General features: G+C 44.9%; 1 protein-coding gene across 6 annotated transcripts in view; it reads right to left on the reverse strand.

Moving 5' to 3' along the window:
- Window positions 1-14236, reverse strand: part of PI4KB (phosphatidylinositol 4-kinase beta) — a 28129-nt gene extending 13893 nt beyond the window's left edge. For 2 of the 6 annotated variants that reach the window (XM_045545064.1, XM_045545061.1), the window contains exons 1-4: window positions 13828-14236; window positions 11986-12185; window positions 5208-6144; window positions 567-611 (exon numbers count right to left, since the gene is read on the reverse strand). In XM_045545064.1, the coding sequence (XP_045401020.1) occupies window positions 567-611; window positions 5208-6116 (954 nt within the window). In that variant the 5' untranslated portion in view covers window positions 6117-6144; window positions 11986-12185; window positions 13828-14236. The remainder of the gene's footprint in view (window positions 1-566; window positions 612-5207; window positions 6145-11985; window positions 12186-13827) is intronic. The other 4 variants (XM_045545062.1, XM_045545063.1, XM_045545065.1 and 1 more) reach the window with 4 other exon arrangements.
- Window positions 14237-19760: the final 5524 nt, after the last annotated feature.

The following is a 19760-nucleotide window of genomic DNA, read 5'->3' on the forward strand; positions in this document are numbered from 1 at the left end:
GCAGTGAGCTGGGAAAAGGGAAGAACTCAGACCTGGAAAAAATGTGGTTGAAGTTAAAAAAGAAAACCAGTTGTGGGGAGGTAAAACTTTCCTTCAGGCCAAGTCCTGTTTGCTTTTGGAGTCAGCTTCTATCATTTAGAAGACTCTGAATAAATATTTGATAATCTGGTGGCAGAAGCCATGGGGAAAGGGTGGGAGAAACAGGATCCTGGGGGTTTCTGCCAGGCAGTTCTTGGCTCCAATCCAGGAGTGAACTCTACCTCTCTCCCAGCTGTTTACTCCAGAGACAAGGAGCTGAGGGCTGAGTAGCACTGCATCCCAGCTGTCTCTGAGAGAAGGATCAACTGAGTACATCTCAGCCAGGCTCAGGACATCCGCAGCAAATGGAGGAGGTCAGGGAGACTCCTCCAGATCTGGGAGGCCTTGGAGGGAGGAGCTGATCTCACAGGGAGAAAAGGGGCCTTTAACTCCAGCCTTGGCTGGTGGGGCTCAGAAGACCTGGGGACGGAGAGGAAATGCGGCCATGGGGGGAGCCTGCCACCCAGTCCCAGCCTGGCCCCACTTACGGAACTGAATGAATTATCAATACTCTCGGTGCTGGAGGAGAGCTCCTGGGAAAGGGCCAGAGGGCAAGGGGAGGAGGAGGGGGCAGGGAGGGAGGGGAGAGAGACAAAGGCAAAGAATTTAGCTCCAACTTGGATCATAACTGCTTCTCTTGTGAAGCTCTACCTTTCTGCTTTAATGAAAGAAAATCAACCCAGAAATGCCACTTGCCCAGACACTGTGGGAGATGCTAGAAGGCCAGTTCAGACCTTGAAGTCAGAATGGGTGAAGAGACAAAGCAGCCTCCGCTTTTCATTTTATTCCCTTCTATTCTCACCTGAATCTTCCTTGTAGGACAAAACCCTAAAGCTGGGTCCCTCAGGTAGTAGCTCTGCACTGCCAACCAAACTCTCCTCCGTGGGGACCACCACAGAGGGACTGAATTTAACAAGTTGAGTGACCCCACACTGGAAACCCCTTGTTCCTCCAGCTTCTTGGAAATCTCAGGGAGGAAGAAGAGCTAAACTTTCAATGGCACGTATACTTTCTCTCTGATCAGCCTCATTATCCCCCTGGAAAGCTGAATCCCAACTTTGAACTTGTGTGACAAAGGGCATCCCAGATCTATGAACCTGAAATCTCTGGGCTGGACGCTGGTAGGAGTGGAGGAGAAATCAATCTCATAACCCCCATTAGGCTCTCTATCAGGCTATTCCACATGATACTCAATATATTACAACTGTTTTTTCTGAGACAAGGTCTTGCTCTGTCACCCAGGCTGCAGTGCAATGGCACAATCATCCATATATTACAATTTTTTGACATAAATTAGGATCCTAGTTAAATTCATCTGAGAAAGCTGACTAGCTGGAGAGCAGCTGTCTCAGTTCCAGTCTAGAGGATTTATCTAAACAACACCCCATCCCTGTGTCTTACTGGTGTCTGTGAGCAAGACAGAAAAAAGAGATGGTGGTCAAACTCTCATTCAGCAGCTCTGCAGCCGTGTTCATGCACAGGGCCCATCCTGGGTTCTATCCCACAGTATCTACCACAGCAGGGAGCAGGGGCAGCATGTGTGCACAAACAGGCAGCATGTGGCGGGCCTGGACTTAAGAGACAAAGTTCTGAGAGCTCCCAGGGCAGGAAGGCAGCTTCTTCTCTGGATCAGCATTTCAAATTCTACTTAATTCAGTTCCATGGTTTAAGTTCTATTCTAGCTGGAGGTCCTATAGTCAGGTCCTTCCTTAAAGAATCTGGGGAGAGCAGCACTTTGAGAAGCCACACTTGGAAACACTCCCCTAAGGCAACAACTATTCCACTTTGGATCGAATTAAGGCACAGAGGATGTCAGAGTCCATTTTGACTTAGTGGTTCAATTTCTGCCCATGAGCTGGTTGGGAAAGGAACAGCAGGCAGGACTCTTTTGATAAGTCTTTCACACACAGGTCCCATCTGACTCATTAACTTCCCCGGGGAAGGAGAAGTATATATTATGACCTGCTCCTCTCCTCCTACTCCCTGGGCTTGAGTCACTCACACTAAGTCAGCTCCAAGGAGTAAAGCTGAAGCCAAGAGCTGACATCACACCATATCAGGTTGGAAGGCCCACTTGGGCTTCCAGTGTGACACGCAGCAGATTTCTCTGCACAAAGGTTGTAGTCCTGAAAAGACAAAGCTGATCTACTAAGAGTGTCATTATGTGGGGCAGGGGGTGCAGAGGGGGTGGTACCTAAATTCACTCTCTGCTTCCTATACCTTCACCCTATGCCAAAATATTTATAATTTGGTTACAAATGGGAAGGAAAACTGCCTGAGCAAAGTTCCCTGACTAGGCTGATAAAATTGCTTTGAAAAGGCACACTTTATGGAGGAAATGGTGGGAGATGGGAGAAATCAGTGCTGGAGCCCTCTGATTGTTGGGGGGAGGGGCGTGGGTGGGCACAGGCTGAGGGTGGGAGATGCAAAGGAATCCTCATGGAAAGGAAAGAAATGGAACCCTCTGTGAAATCTAGATGAGCTCTGCAGGAAGACCCCAGGCAGGAAGAGAACTGTACAAGCAGTCCCTGGGTCCCCACCGCATCCTCTGGAGCTCCTTTACTGGTGGTGGGAACATAGAAATAAACTCAGAACCCAAAAGGCAAGAGATTGGGAGCAGAGTGTCAGGGTCCCCCTAGAGATTCTCCTTCTATAGTGTCTCTGCTCAGGCCTTAAGAAAATTATGTGCTTCATTTTAGTAAGCTGTATACTTCATGCTTATGGCAGGAAACAACTTTTTAAGAGAGTCACAAACTAAACAGTTCCCTAGAAATGGGGGTTTTCATATTACCTTAAAAGATCCTAGAGAGAACGACAGCATTTTATCTTCAATCCTCCACACCTGTGCACACTGTACAAGGTCAGTAACTATTTGTTGAGTGAATAAATGTTGCATGACAGGAGACAGGGAGGAGCAGAAGAAGGAAAACCAATTCCCTTGGTATTTGGAAGACAAAGGCCTTGATAGACATATCCTCAAAATGACAAAGGGGTTAGGAGAGACCCCTGTGCTGAAGATTTCCAATGCTCAGAAACCTAGTGATATTCATATTTATCTTCTGTCCCTCTTTCTTGCTCTCTCATTTTCTGAGGAGCCATAGTGGATTCAGGTGTCTCATTCTGCCAGCATGGAATAACCTAGGAGTGCCCAGGGATGCAGTATCTCCTTCCTTTCCTGGATCTAGTAACCCAAGATAAGGAGTCAGGTAACTCCCCCTAGATGATATAAGGACTCACAGAATACCTGCCTCTAAGTGCAGGTAGGAGTGGGAGTTAGACGTGAGGAAGAGGGGACAAGGATCAGCACACAGTAAGAAAAGCCCTGAGGCCTCAACTTTTCTGGTCCTAAGATGAGGACTAAAAATGGATACAGAGAAAAGCCAAGCCTGACAAAAGGCACCAAGGAATTCACTTCCAGTTGCTCACACTCATATGGTTACAGGCTTGACCCCAAGAAGAGACAGCTCTCAAATCTTTCATGACCTTAGTTATACTAGACTTGGGAAAACTCTTCTTGCTCTGCAACAACCTCCCTTCATGACCCTGGGCTTCACTGCCAAGCTCAACCAGAAATGAAAATGGTCCATTCTGCTTCTGAGAACAGCTTGGGCTTTGCCTATGCATGGATGTGGAAGATGGCCATGGCCTGGGCTCTTCTTCCCCAAATGGCCTTTGACAGCTGGAGACCTGGGGAACCAGATGCTGAGAAATAATCAAAGCAGTTCAGCTGAATGGTTATGAGCACCAGCTGTGGATCTGAGGCCTGGTCTGACATTCACTAGTTGAGAAACCTTGGGCAAATCATCTAATCTCTCTTAGCGTCAGTTTCCTCACTGGTAAAATAATACCTGTCTCTTAGGGTTGTTGTGGGGATTAAATATAAAGTAGTTGGTGTGATGCCTGACACATTAAGTGCTCAATAAATGTTTGCACTTTTAGCTTTACCATTATTAAATTATCATAATAAAATACCAAATTTCCAGAGAGAGCAAGCTCTGTAGTCTCCCCTCCCTCCTGCCTTTTCCCTTCCCTAGTCACTCTAACCTCCTTTTACTTGAAAGAAGTTCTATTGTGTCAAAAATGTGGGTGAGTTATGTGCCCCACAGAAGCAGATGCCAGGACCATGGCTATACACATTTTCCAACAAGTGCAAATTCCTCATTTTTTTCTCCCTTCTTTTCTAAGCTGGGCTGGCAGCCAGGATGGGAGCCTGGCCAATCGTGAGTCAGAGGCGGGGACTGGGGCACCATTGTCTGGCTGGGACACCAGGTCACCAACACTTGGGTGTCCTCTGGGCAACTTTCCTTGCTATCTGTCCAGATGTGGAGTGGGGTAGGGGGGGTATAACCTACTGATGTGCTCATCTCCTCCCTGCTCTATTTCCTAAATTGGATATCCCCAACTGCTGCCGTAGCTTCCTCTTCTTCCCAGCCTCCAGGTCCTTGACTGGGCACTAGATTTGCTCCAGACTAAGATTGCTTCTCTCTTCCCTTCATGCTTCTTCCAAATGATATGGGAGAGATATCAGCAAGGCAATCTTTCCTGCAAAGAAAGGTCAGGCAGGCGGGCATTCTGCAGATGCCTCAGTGATAAGAATGAACTTTACCCTTATGTCAACAAAAGCCAGGATCTTCAGGAGGTAGGGGAGAGGGATTATGAGGAGGAGTGGCCAGGAGAATGAAGCTGATGGTCTAACATCCCCTTTCCCCAACACACACAGACAATAGCCCCTTTTCCTTTCCCATGGTTGCTGTTCTGAAGGCTCTAGTAGCTATCCCAGGTCTCAAGTCAGGGTGGCGAGTGACTCTGCCACAATTCTAAGTAGGCAGTTAATGGAATGGGAGTGTAGTTTAATAAAAACAACTTTGAACAGAGTCAGGAGTATCAGCCTCGCCACATATGACCGGAGGCAAGTCACTTTATCTCTGGGTTTCTGAGTTCTTCCTCTGTAAAATGAGGCAGTTGGAATACATGAATTCTAAGGTCATTTTCCATTCTAACATTCCATGTTTTTATCAGTGAAATGAAACAGAGGGAAGGACAGAAAGGACAGAGTAACTCTATATAAGACATCCTGTCTCTGTGCAGCCCTCTGCCACCTGCCTCTCTGTCCCTCCCCAGAATTTTACCTCATCCTCATTCTCCACTTTAGGGTTGCTGGCTGTTCGTTTCAGGTTGCTGCTGAGACTTATGCTGGCGGTGGCATCTGACTTAGAACGCTGGTGAGTCCTTTTAGAGGGAGACAGCCCTGTGTCAGGGGCTGGGCTCAAGGAAGGCAGCTCCCTCTTTCGGTGAGCTGGCTTCAACTCATCTGAGAGGATCAGCTTCCGTAGCTTGGTCCCACGGGAGTGTCGTTGAGTGGAAATGTGCATGTCTGAAGAGTAGGCCCCAAGCAACAGGGCACACTGGAGGGAAAAGTTAATGCTCTGGCGGCAACGGTGGACTATGTAGGGCTTAATGGCATCACCCACATCCTCATCCATGTGGATGTACATGTTAAGCAGCTGGGGCAGATAGAAGTCCACATCCTCATCGCGAAAGCAGAAGAGCCGGTTGCCGATGTAGGCTTGCACTCCAGGCTCCTTGGAGTTATAAAGGTATGAAATGGCCATGGAGATGTCAAACAGTTTTGATTCAAACAGCCTCAGCAGCCAAGACTGTTTAGCTGAGTTATTTTGCCGCTGCCTTCTTGTTCCTTTGGTTGTGCCCGAGGCCACAGTGGCCCCCATCTCATCTTCCTCCTCCCTGATCTGAGCAGGTGGATCATCTAGGCAACGGATCTCACTGTCCACACCATCCCCATTGACCAACTCCAGTGGGGAGCCTCTGCTAGAGATGGCTACGCCTCCATGCAAAAGCTTGACTTTCTCCAGCACCTCCTGGCAAGCCTTCTGGGCTACCTCAGGGTCAATCACTGGTAGTTCCCCGACCCCCTCTGTGATGACACTTAGCAAGGATCCCCCATTATTCCCTGCTGGGCCAGGAGTCGGCTCAGAAGTTGGCTTCAAGGGGGCAGGCTCCACTACTGTGTCTCCCATGGCCACAGCCAGACTTCGAGCTTCCAAGCTATAGGAGGAGGGAGGAAGAAAGGAACAAAAAGGGAGATACATACACACACTGGTTAGTGGTGCCATCCTCAGGTCTTCCCTTCACCATGAAACCTTCCCAGGCACCTCTTTTTGTCTTCCTGGGCTCATTCAAAATCAGATGAAAGCCATCTCCTCCCAGGAAGCTTTCCCTGACTACCTCCACTTCTTATCACTACATTACTCTTTATTTCTTCTGCACTTACTCAGCTTAGCCTCTGTTCTTAGCTAATATATGTGAATGTTGCTTTATATGTGTTATGTTTACATAGGTTTACAAATTCTTCAGGTAGATTGGGGAGCAATTCAATTTTATTCCCTTATTCCTCTTCAAATACTTTTCTATCCTCTTGCTCTTCCTGTCTCCCTTTAAATGCCTGCCATAACCTTTTTCCTTTTCCTCTTTAGGAGTATGTCCTTACTTATATAACATTCCACACACAGGTCCTGTGCATCTCACCTTTATTTAGTATTGAAGTCTTTTTTTTTTTTTTCTTTTGAGACAGAGTCTCACTCTGTTGCCTGGGCCAGAGTGCCATGGCATCAGCCTAGCTCACAGCAACCTCAAACTCCTTGGCTCAAGTGATCCTCCCAAGTAGCTGGGACTACAGGTGCTCGCCACCATGCCCGGCTAATTTTGTGTTTCTATTTTTAGTTGTCTGGCTAATTTTTGTTATTTTTAGTAGAGACAGGGTCTTGCTCTTGCTCAGGCTGGTCTCAAACTCCTGAGCTCAAGCGATCCTCCCGCCTGGGCCTCCCAGACTGCTAGGATTACAGGCGTGAGCCACCGTGCCTGGCCTTGAAGTCTGGATACATTCTTCTAGTTACAGATACATTCTTACCGTCCCTTTTAGACTCAAAGCTCCCAGGGAATAAAGGCCAGCAAATACTACGCCAGGCTTCACTTAGAAGAAAACAGCTCTAAAACACCCATCATCAACCCTGCTGAAGTTGTGCCATTTCTCTGCTTGCCTGACTTCATGATATCACCCTCCCTTTCTCTAGTGCTGTGACAGCTGACATACAGTGGAAAGAGCCCTGCACTTGGAGGCAAACAGGCTGGGGTTCAAAATCCTCTGCCTTTATAAGATGTATAAACCTATGCAAGCCACGTATCTTCTGAGTTTCAGCTTCCTCAACTGCAAAGTGGGAAAAATACTTCTCCTTGTTGCTGTGTGGATTAAATAACTTCATGTGTGTGAAACGATCTAGCACAGTCCCTGGCACACAGTAGTACTTGTACTCAATAAATGCTAGTTGAATCCTAATCACCTAAAATGTTAGTAAACAATGTGTGTGTATGTATGTGTAATATAAAACTACTATTGTTTTATAAAGGAAGTGAATTAGAGTTATACTTGTTTGAGTAAAACACTTATGATAGCGCTCTCCCACCCCAACGCTACTTTCCCCACTATCATATACACACTCCAAGAACAGAAGGGGCAGTGAGAAGGCAAAAAGAAATCAGGCTAGGACTCATTGGTCTAGAACTTCCAAAGAACAAGGAGGAACAGGAACCACATAACTAAGAACCCCTCTCCAGAGGGACTCTTGGCAAGGAAATTCAGTGAGAGAACACTGCTGACAAAAGGCCACTGCCCTCTAAGTGCAATTCTTCAGAGCTTCACCAAATCCAGATCAGGAGAGTGAGTGCAGAACAGGAGGAAATTTCATCAGATCAACCTGGCTCCAGAATCTGGCTATAGCTAACAGTGGATTCAGAGGCCTCTTCACAAACATGCTCAAAAGTGTGAGCAAGAGAAAGGCTTTTGTAGAGCTTGAATGCACGTAATGTCCACCTATTAGTGACATTACCTTTGACCCTGGTGACCCTGGGTGCATATACTTTGGGTAGGTGGAAGAAGGAGGCCCATGGATTCTCTAGTCACTCTGGAAGGCCGTTTTCCACTACCACCCTTCCAGTACCTCTTCTCGCACCTCTGAAATGTTAAGACTCAAGGTTCCTTTGATCTGCCAATATCATATAGTCCAGCTCTCTGCCTCCCAGCAGTCACCACCAAAGTTTTGCAGAAAGACAGATGGGGAACTCTTCTGTTCTCAGAGATCACCAAAAAAGCCTACTTCAGTTTCTTTCTCCCAACTGTGTCAAACAAGAAGTTCATCCCTGAATTTAATATCCCTGATGCAGCTTGAGCTTGGTATTGGTAAAGTGGCAACTCTTTCACTCTGTTGTCTCTCAAAATTAGGCAGTGTCCTCTGAGCAGTAGAACCAGCATGGCTGCCTATGTGGATCTGTCTCTACTCGCAACTATGGGTGGCACAGGAATATTAAGAAAGAAGCTTTAATCATTCCCTGCCGCACCTTTGTAGGGCACCCTCATCAGAGGATCACTGTAATTCAGCCGGAACCAATACCTTTTAGGTCTGCTTAGAAACTCACATGATGGCCTCAATCATCCTATACAACCAACTCTTTTTCTCAATCTCTGTATGCTTGGTACATCTTTCCCTTTTTTTCTACTCCAGAGACTTCCAAGTCACTGAAAGCTCCTAAAAGTCCACTTTTCAAAACTTTCAAAGGAAATGAAGTTCAGAGTTCAGACATTCTCCGACATACAACATCTCGGACCTCACTAGGAAATTTAGCAGATGCTTATACCAACTAGTTACAATTGGGATTATTACATGAGGAAGGCAAAAGAAGAGAAACTCCCAGGGCTCAGCTAAGAACCCCACATCACAGTATTCACAGGACTTCACCACTGAACAGATTTCCCCATCTGGCAGCCTTTACTCCTCAGGGAACCAAACAATGTCAAGAGGTGCAGGAAAGCCAGACTCCTCTCCTATATAAGCAGCTCTGCCACTAGAAACCACCAAACTGGAGCTGGGCCTCCCTACTGGCCTCTAAGGGACTTGGGGACTACCTACATCTGAAGCAAGTCATGGAGAGAAGAAGGGGTTGAAGGGAACAGGGTTAGATTGTTTTGACAATTTAGACAATAGAAATGGGAGTCTTCAAAACCTAAATCCAGACACGGTCTTCAATATCAATTCATTCATTTTTTTTTTTTTTTTTTCTTTTGAGACAGAGTCTCACTCTGTTGCCTGGGCTAGAGTGCCGTGGCGTCAGCCTAGCTTACAGCAACCTCAAACTCCTGGGCTCAAGCAATCCTCCTGCCTCAGCCTCCCGAGTAGCTGGGACTACAGACATGCGCCACCATGCCCAGCTAATTTTTTCTATATATATTTTTAGCTGTCCATATAATTTCTTTCTATTTTTAATAGAGATGGGGTCTCACTCTTGCTCAGGCTGGTCTCGAACTCCTGAGCTCAAACGATCTACATCCACCTTCCTCGGCCTCCCAGAGTGCTAGGATTACATGCATGAGCCACTGCGCCCAGCCCATTCATTTTTGAATGCAAAAAAATTTACCTTTGAGGGTAGCCATTCTAAAGAAAGCAAAAGGACTAGAAACAAAAGAAAAAGAGTAGGAACAAGTCCACTGTTCACTATCCTTCCTCTTGTAAGTCAGAAGAATAAGAAAAAAGGGACAGAATAGAATTCAAACCTTTAATACCAAATGACTGCTATGGCCTTCAAGGACATTCAGACAACTGAGGCTCCAAACTTCACCCTGGGAGCCTAAACTCTCCTTCCAGATTGCAGGGGAAATAAAAGAGGCCTCCCGTGCCCCAGCCTAGCAGCTGGCCTCTAGGAAAGGGAGGTGGGAATAGAGGGAGTGCTGAGAATTGAATGGGTTCCATAACTCCCATCTAGGCAAAGTAGGGAATCCTGGTCTGAGCATCAAGGTTTGTTACAGTAAGGGCAGAGCAGCAGCTGGAGAGAACAGAGAGGGTGTACACATGTGTTCTGTGTACTGAGCAGTTAAGTGCATGTCTGCAGAGGACTCTGGGGGGAGGGGATACATACTATCACTTAACCTGGCTTCCCACTTCTCATCACCTCAAAAGATTCTAGGCTAACAACCTTCCATTGGCCTCCATTAAAGGACTTATTGGACTGGTCTCTGCTAGGACAGAATGGTAAAGAGCCCTACCCATAATCAATCCCCAGTTAATCGCCATTCCCTTCTTAAAATCTTTCTCCATGGGCTAGATAAATATGGACTGGTTCAGACCAATCATGATGTTTTTATCTGTTCCTCTATTTTCATGGAATGGCCTTTAAGGGATCATATGATCTAGTGCTCTGCCTCCAAGCAGGCAGGCGAGCTCAATTTTCCTCTTCTTTTTAAAGGATCCTTTTCCCCTACCCTTTTTTCCACATCTCATGATTCTTTGAGATGGATCCATCAGATGTGGAAATGTCTTCACCCTGCAAGGTGGGTTAAGAGAGACTGTTAAAAGTTAATGGAAAAAAAAAGGGAGGTTCAAATATATTAAAGTTTCACAGGCATCCAGTAGAAAAAAAATAAAAATGACATAATTACATAAACAAGAGGTATAAATTCTCTAAAGCTAAATTCTCTTTTGTAACAATAAGTCAAGAAATACAGGCATAAGCATTTTATTTAAAGCTAAGGGATAACCTTCAGGACTAAACACAGATAATTAAAGAGGTTAACTGTGAGGGAGAAGGAATAGGAATGAATGGAAAGGGACTGTTGGTTTTCATCATTAAACTCTTTCAGTACCACTGGATTTGCTACCAAGTGCATATATTCCTTTAATAATTTTTAGGGCCAGGCCTGGTGGCTCGCACCTGTAATCCCAGCACTCTGGGAGGATAAAGCAGGAGGATTGCTTGAGGCCAGGAACTTGACACCAGCCTGGGCAACATTGCCAGACCCTGTCCCTACAAAAACTTTAAAAATTAGCCATGCATGGTGGTGCGTGTCTGCAGTCCTAGCTACTCAGGAGGCTGAGGCAGGAGGATCACTTGAGCCCAGGAGTTTGAGGCTGCAGTGAGCTATGATTGTGCCATTATACTTCAGCCCAGGCAACAGAGAAAGACCCTGTGTCTAAAAATAATAATAATTTTTAAAAAGAGGTTGCTCTTCAAAAGAGGCTCCATATCACCCTAGACTGCCTGTTCTGCTGTTAAGAAGTTCCTCCTTGTGTCTTAAGGTTTAACTCAAACCTTTCTTTTAGAAGGTCTCAACCTATCTTTCCTCTTTGATCTCAACGGTAAAGGTGGAGATCGAATACTCCTTTTTCCTTGTAGAAACTCAGGGCCAAGTAGTCAGGCAGGCTCAAGCTCCCCTGAAACAGGTAAATGCTTACTCAAGGCCCCAAAGGGTGGTGGCATCAGGGGAGAGGGCATTCCCAAGCTACCAGAAGGAGGGTAGTGAGGGCAGTGGTCTCAAGATAGTTAAGTCAATATTGAATCAGGCTGAGAACTCTGTGCAGAGCCATGGAGCTGGTATAAGCAGATTCCAGCCAGACAGCCCAAGCCAGCTCTGGGAGCCCCTGCTGAAACAGACAGATGGCAAAGAAAGCAACCTGTATGTTCACTCCTCTCTGAACTGTTCTTCCCCACTGCAAGTCCCAAATGTGCTTGAACTAGGCCTTCTCTTGTCTCATGCCAATTATTTAAACGTTCCTCCCAAACCTCTTCCCCAAATCAAAGAATCTCAACTTGCTGCTTCAGATGGCATTCAACAAACTTGTTTTCATGCAGTGTGGACTCAGCTCTGAGAAGGAAGCAGGGAAACTAGGGGAAATCATATTTCTGCTTGGGGATGCCTCCAAGGAGTGAAGCTTCCCCTAAAAAGGAGGATTATGTAGAGGCTGCACTCCGGCTAATGAGGAGAGAGAAGGGAGAAGTGGGACGAGGTGGCATAACTACTTCCAAACAGGCCTAGAGTCGGAATATGAATGGAACTTCACATACCTTCTTTGCTATCACAGGCCAAGAAAGAGACATGGCATGCAAGGCCACAACTAGATTCCTAAGTCCCAGCTCATTCCAAGTTCTCTTTTCCAGTCATCTTCCTCAAAGGGCTTTCCAATAAACATACTTCCCACCTGTAGAATCTGGAGTTATAGATCAAGTATGGGAAGATCAGCACAGGTGATCAGCAACTTAATGCACTGGGGAAAAAAACAGGGCAGATGAAAGAAACCGGACTGAAGCTTGTCTTTCAAAATGACTTACATTCATGGTTGTAGACTAGAAAGATCCAACAGAAAGACCAAGATGACGGAAAATTCTCAGGATGACTGAACCACCACTAATAAATACCTTTTGTCTGAGAAACCCAGAATGTTTTGTAAACAAATAAACCAAGTCTAATTTTTCCCCCAACATACATCCTGCTAGTAGCCTAGTACTGCACTGATGACTATACAGTGGACCATTTTCCCAAGAAGATTACTATAGAGGTCAAGTGAGGAAGTTACATGCTGAACCCAGGAGTCCTGAGTGTGAATGTACAAGCTCTTTCCACTGTCTCATGTTCCTTTTCCCAGTTACCCACCTCCGCACTCCACCCAAGGCCTGAGCTCTTATGGAACCAACCAAAACTATTCTAGTAAGCCACAGACAGTAAACTGATTCTTCTGTATCTGGACAGGGGTGAGAAGACATTCTATTCTGTAAATTCCTTTAACACAAGCCTAAAATTAAATAAGCTGAAACAAAATTTTGCACAACCTCAGTTTCCATGCAGACTTGCTCAACCTTCCTAGTGGCTGCTCCTGAGGAGTCAGCAAAGTGTAATCTGATAGGGACTTCTTCAAAATTTGCTCCATCCTTCAGAAACACCCTTTTATCCCAAAAAGCCTGAGACAGCTGAGGCTCCGCCTCCTCCCAACACATTTTTCTTCTTAGTTCAAGGTTTAGCTGATCCTGAAATAAGTGGTATGAGGAGATAAAAAGTACGAAAGAGAACACATAAAGACCATAGGGAAAACAACCAAGTGTCACAGGGATCAGCAAAATCCTTGAAACTTGTTGGAGGTGTCAAAGCTGGAAATCCTGAATGGGAAGGGGTACTGTCAGATCTCTCTCCTACAGAAACAAACCTCTAGAGGGTTGGGGGATTGAGGAGGGGGAAAGAGAAGCTAAAGAAAGTTAGAGGGATCATAAAGCACCCCAGAGAAGAAGGGTGAGGCTAGGGTCAAAGTAGAATGTAAATGGTACTTTAGGAATGATGACAAAGGCCTGAGATCCCTTAAAGAGGAGGAACTAGGCGGTTCTTGGAAGCCAGGAGCTAGGTAGGTGGGTGGGTGACGGTGAGGTAATGGAATCAGAAGAAGCAGAGGAAGGGAGGGATACAATCTTTAGTTCAGGGAAATGGAAACCCCGTGCTGGGGATGCAGAGACCTGGGAGGAAAGGGGCAAAATAGGGAAAGAGATAAAGGCGAAGTCCACGGGAAAGGTTTGGGACAGGAACTCAGACAAGGACAGACAAGAATGAACATATATGAACTCTGATGTGGAAAGGGTTCATGACTTAAAAATAATAATTCGAGACGGAGGCAACAGGGATAACAGTGAGGGAGGGGGGAATCCCCGGGGCAGAGGGAGGAGCTAAACAGAAGAGGAAGCCAAAAAACAGAGGAGGACCCCAGGCCTGAGAGGAAAGGGTGGAGAAGGAACCCGGGGTGCAGCTGCCACCGGGAGGGCAGTTTTGTAGTCGAACCCAGGTTGGGGGAGGCTGTACGGGACAGGGTAGAACACCCCACCACCACCAGCAGGGCAAAGGTGACTCACGGGGGAGGAGTAGCTTACCTCTGGGTGACTCCCGCGGAGGGGGTGCGGGCGGTCGGGGTCGGACTGCCGACACCGCCGCCTCAGCAGCAGCGGCCACTGCCGGGTTCCATTGGCCGCTTGCGCTTCCCTGACAGCGGCCGCGGCGGCTGCACCAGGCCCCGGCTGAGGGGCTGCCCGCGGCGCCGCCTGAGGGGGCCTTCAGGCTGCCTCAGGTTTGACCCACACACCCTCCGCTTCCTCCCTCAGTACAACCAAGACCAAAAATAAATAAATTCCCCAGCAGATCTCGATGTAAAATTATTCTTCTGCGTCCAAGCCTTTTTCCCCAGGACACGCTTTCCGGCTTCCCCGACGCTCAGGACCCTATCGATGCCATAGTAATCTAAGGAGTCGTGTGAGCTGCCTGGAACATGCCTGTTCAGAAATAGAAAAGGGGGCGGGGAAGAGCTATTTGGAAGCCGGGGAGGGAGGAGAAGGCGAGGGGAGGGACTTACGGGTGGGAGGAGGGGCCAATCGTGGAGAGGAGGACCTAAGAGATAGCGTTGGCGAGGCTAAGGAAGCCGAGAAGGAAGTAAAATTTGCTGGATAAGTGGCAGGGCGGGTGGGCAGGTGGGCGTGGGCGCCCTGTTAGGGAACTATGTACATACTGCGCACTTCCAAAAGAACGTTAACTTGCAACTTATATGTAAATGAGCCCGTTTGAGTTAGCAACCGAGTTACCATAATTGCTAATCAGTGACTTTTCCCCCTCCCCATTGCTACACGACTCCTGAGTAAGTCTGGCTGTGGGATGGACGCCGGGGGCCCAGAAGGGAGAGGAGAAAGAGATGGCCGGCAGGGAAGACAGTCACCCTCACTACTCTTTTCCTACTGATCTTTAAGAACGATGCCAAGATTACGCCCCTTGTCGCTTCGCGGATGGCGCGGTCCAACCGCGTCAATCTTTCGTTGTTAGGCGCGTCGTTAGCTCGGCCGACTGGAGGCCGCGGTTCTGCCTCCAAGACTACCACCTGCCTGGGCAGCCTTTGGCCTCCAGCATCCAGACGCTGAGTCCTCCAGGGAGGGGCTGGGCTGGGCCAGATTGGGAGAGGTGAGTGCAATGGCAAAGGCTTGGAGGGCATAATCCCTTCCAAACAAAACCAAACCATATAAGACTAAACAAATAAGCAAAAACACGCCTTGCAAAAGGGCCTCTGACACTAGTTTTGTGGATTTGTCTGTTAACATATTGATTGAGAGCCCTCTTCCTGGGAACCTCTCTCCTAATGCCTTAACTGGGGCTTAATATTCAACACCCTTCATAGGGCCTTACTTAATATTCTTCATTGAGGCTAGTTATTTGATCCCAGATCTTGGATGTCATCTTCCCTGCCACTGTTTGATCTGAGATAACCTCTTTGAACCTCATTTTCTATGTCTTTGAAGTGTATGCAGTAATATTAACACCTTACAGGGTTTTGTGACGATCAAGAGAGTACAGATTACTATAGTATTGTTACTATTATTGAGACAATAATATAGGATAGATAGATGAAAGAAGAGAGTAACTATTTCAGTGTTTAATTTGGAGGCAGAATGAAAAATAATAGCTTGAAAATGCCTGCATAAAACATGCAGTATGTACAAAAGTAGAACAAATGAGGTACCTAATTCCTGAAGGAACATAGTGGAGTTTAGTTAAATTAGTACAGAAGGCCTATATGTATATGGACATATATATGATATATATGTCAGTCAATATATGGTGAATAAATGGAAGGCTTCTTTGGAATATTGTGAGCCAGGTCTTAGAAGAGATATTGGATATGATCCAGCAGAATAAAAAAGACGAGAGAGCATTTTGAAGGCTAGAAAGTTGTATGTTGAAGTATAGAAATGGAAATTTGCTCAAATCATGAGGAGGAAAAAGGCAGGGAAGCAGATAAACTCGGTTAAAGCAGGAGTACAGTAATGAAAGATGAGCAGAGAAAGAGGACAAGAGTGCCAAAGATAGTTTAAATTTGTCACCACTGGTCTGTTGTGGGGAATCACCAATCCACCTGTCAGGCCTAGCAGCTTTGGGCCAACTTCCAACCAGCTGTCCCACAAGTAACAGGAGGCAATGACCCTGCATTAGCCTAGAGTTTAAAATGTCATACATCCCCTCAAAGGATAGGTTCCAAAGGGGCCACAAAACTAGCTTTTTGTTACATTGTAGAAAGAGATATGACAGCTCTTTTTATAGTAGAAAGTTTTCTTATTTTCCAATGACAGAAAAACAAAATTTCGGGAATATCTCCATTCAAACTTGAAGTAGGAACTTTTTCTAGCTACAGTCAGTTGTAAGTTCTTTATCAACCAAGTGAGACCACCCCTCAATACACATAAACACACAGTATTAAGTAGAAGAGTTTATTTCAAGTTTTCTGTTTATAGCTCTAAGGGCTATATGTAAGTTTCTTTGTGTCTCTTTATGACTTTGTCTTTTTGCCTGTATCTGGAGGTTTTTTGATCACCCTTTGTTTCTATCAGCCATTAGTCCTCCCTAGCCTGAGCTCCTCAAGGCAGGAAAGAACTCATCTTTGTAATCTAGCTGTATCCCTAGTTTCTACCACAGGGGGGAAAAGTATTTATTGATATAGCAACAGACTGACTACAGGAGAAGATATAAGAATCCAGTCAGGCATTAGAGTTCCAAAATCCTAAAACAATGCCAGTTGTCTCACTGATTTTTTTGTTTGGGAAAATAAAGATATTTTTCAAAAATGAATTAATAAAAATATTTTAAAATAAATATTTTGACTACATTTTCTTCCCCCATTTGCCTCAATTCTTTTCTTTAGTCTCCTTAATTGTAAAATTATAAAACTGAATGCTATTCTTTTCCTCATATTAAATTTAAAAGCATAATATCTGTGATATTCCCTAAAATTCCTCACTTCTCTGAACCTATTTTTTTTTAATTCTCTTTTGATAGAAACAAATATCACTCACCTCTATCTTAGATCTCAGGGAGCCACTGCAGGTAGGGATGGTTGCACATGGATGACAGGTGACCCTATGAGAATCCATGCTGCCCTCTGTGCACGTGACTCCTCTTGCTCTGGTGGGAAAGTATGTATGTGTGTGGCACACTGGAGCGTGGGAAGGGCAGGAAAGTCCCAACAGGGTAAGATAATGTCATTTGTCTTATTGAAATTTCATCAAATTGGGGAAAGAAGTTGGCTTATTATTCAAAAGTTGGTAAAACCAGAGGACCTGTGTCTGGCTATATCTTAAATACCTTGTGGGTAAAGAAATTTCTATAAAAGACTGAATTTTTTTCCTGAACCATATATAGATACTATGGGCTTCTTTTCAGGGAAATGAAAAAGAAGCTGGCAGTTATTGCTTGAGTCCCCTACTGTGTATGAATAAAAATATTATCTCATTTATTTCTCACTACAATCCCATGAAAGAGATTTTATTCCACTTTATGGAAACTGACCTTCAGAGTGGTTAATTGTTTTTCAAAATTGTTTTACTTCGGCCCACAATAAGAAATGCATTTTCTATCATGACCACTGAAGAACATACATATATGTGTTAACTGAAATAAAAGTTTCATGAAACAATAGTCTTACTATGTGCAATGCACTCTGATATTTTTTATTCTATTTTATTTCACTTTTTAAAAATGCTGTTTTGCATTCTGCTAAGTTTATTTCACAACCCACTAATGGTTTGCAATCTACAGTTTGAAAAAACTAGGCTAAAGAAATGTTCAAAATCATATGTAAGTGGTAAAGCTGATTTGAACCTAACTCATGCTCTTTCCAGTAAACAAATGCCTCTCTATGAACATTTCTTAAGAAATACTATGCGAAATAGATGTATCTATCTACCTACCTACCTACCTACCTACCTATCTAAAATGCTTAGCTTTATCTCATAGGATGGAACCAGTAGGATGTTTTCAGACAAAGATATAGGCCTACTGAGGAACCATACCATGAGACAAAATACTTTGACACATATAGGATGACATTAATTCCCCTATTTAGTATGCTTTGTGAATGCAGCATTTGCTTTATTTTCTAAAGAAAGCTGATTGTTAACCACAAAAATAAACAACAGATTCGTTTATTTGGGGCTATAGACTACACATGCAGAGTTTGTCTTAGTTTAATAGCAAAAGATTATTTCAAACTTTAATAAGTTTATGATAGAGCTAAAATGAGAGAAGACAACACTGTGAGGAAGGTAACAGGAGTGGAGAACGGGGGGTTGTAGAGAAGGGGGAAGAGTGAGGAATGGTAAAGAGGAAACAGTAGGTACTCCCGTGAATCTTAGTTTAGCCCTTCACCTAATAAAGTGAAGTTTGCTTGAACTACAGAAGAATAACTTGTTCCATGTTACATTTTAAAATATGCAAATCTCAAAGTCATCTGGAGGTCTGGTACCCCAAAGTTAATGAATATATCCCCAATGTCTGGGACAATATTTCCTTGGATGATTCTATCTATTCTATCTATCTATCACCAGTGGTTTATTTTTCCATATGCCCATTACTTCTAATCTGTCTGCAGCCTGGTCCAGTCCCTCATCTCCCATATGGATAAAGGCAACAGCTGCCTGGCTCATTCCTTAGACTCCAGTGCCTCCATCCTCTAATACAAACTTCATACCTTTCGTTCATTCATTCATTTACTCAATCAACAGATAACTACAATGGTCGTGTGTTCTTCTTCTAGTTTATTTCTCACTATTGTTCATATATATCTCTTCTGCTTGACAGGTCTCTTTACTAGGTTGTATTGCCATGCCACATCCACACCTCTGCTTTTTCTGGAATGCCTTCCTCTTTTTCACCTCTCCAAGCTCTACTTACCTTAAAGGCTTATTAACTCAAGCCTCCCTTTTCCATGAAGCCTTCCCAAATTACTCAGCCCAAACTTATATCTTTGAATTTACAGCTCTTAGGCAGTAGAGTATCATGACTTCGCTCTTTTTACTGTACGTCTTATATTGTTCTGTCCTTGCTTTATGAGTTAGATTTATCCAGCTAACTCCTACCCACCTCTACAAGGAAATCATCTCTGATCCCTGTCTGACCTATATGCTGCTCCTCTGTGCTTACTATTCACATAATTCACACTGTGCTGTGACCATTATTTACTTGTCTGTCTCTCCAACTAGAATGTTTGAAGACAGAGTCTAAGTAAACCAACTTCTAACAAATGCCCGACACTTAGAAAACAAGAGGGAAAATATCAAAACCACAGTAATGGACTCCTACTTCTGGCATCATGGATAAGTGAAAGGGCTCTCTCATTAAAATACATCCAGATCCTCGTTAAATTACAGCAAACATAATTTTTAGTACATTGCAGGGTTCATTAGAAAGTAAGGGAGGCTCATTAGAAAGTAAGGGGTACAGTGGCTTATGCCTGTAATCCCAGCACTCTGGGAGGCTGAGACGGAAAGATTGCATGAGGTCAGGAGTTGGAGACCAGCCTGAGCAGGAGTGAGACCACATCTTTACTAAAAATAGAAAAAAACAGCCAGCAGAGTGGTACACTCCTGTAGTCCCAGCCACTCAGGAGGCTGAGGCAGGAAGATCACTTGAGCCCAGAAGTTTGAGGTTGCAGTGAGCTATGATGACGCCACTGCACTCTAGCCAGGTGACAGAGCAAAACTCTATCTCAAAAAAGAAAAAAGAAAAAAAATCAAATTGGGTGCAATGTTGCACAGCTATAATCCCAGCTACTCAGGAGGCTGAAGTGGAAGGATCACTTGAGCCCACGAGTTCAACACCATCCTGGGCAACACAGCAACCCTGCCTCAAAATAAAAAAGCTGAGACCCATATAAAGGATGAGCAACATGGAGTAGTAGAAGCAGGTTTGCCATAAGGACAAATCCCCATATCAGCACTGTGAACAGAGTCTAAACCTTGGGCCTAGCCAAGGAAGGGAGAAAAACCTGGGACTC

The sequence above is a fragment of the Lemur catta genome, chromosome 3 (assembly GCF_020740605.2).
Source record: "Lemur catta isolate mLemCat1 chromosome 3, mLemCat1.pri, whole genome shotgun sequence".
NCBI classification, from domain to species: domain Eukaryota; kingdom Metazoa; phylum Chordata; class Mammalia; order Primates; family Lemuridae; genus Lemur; species Lemur catta.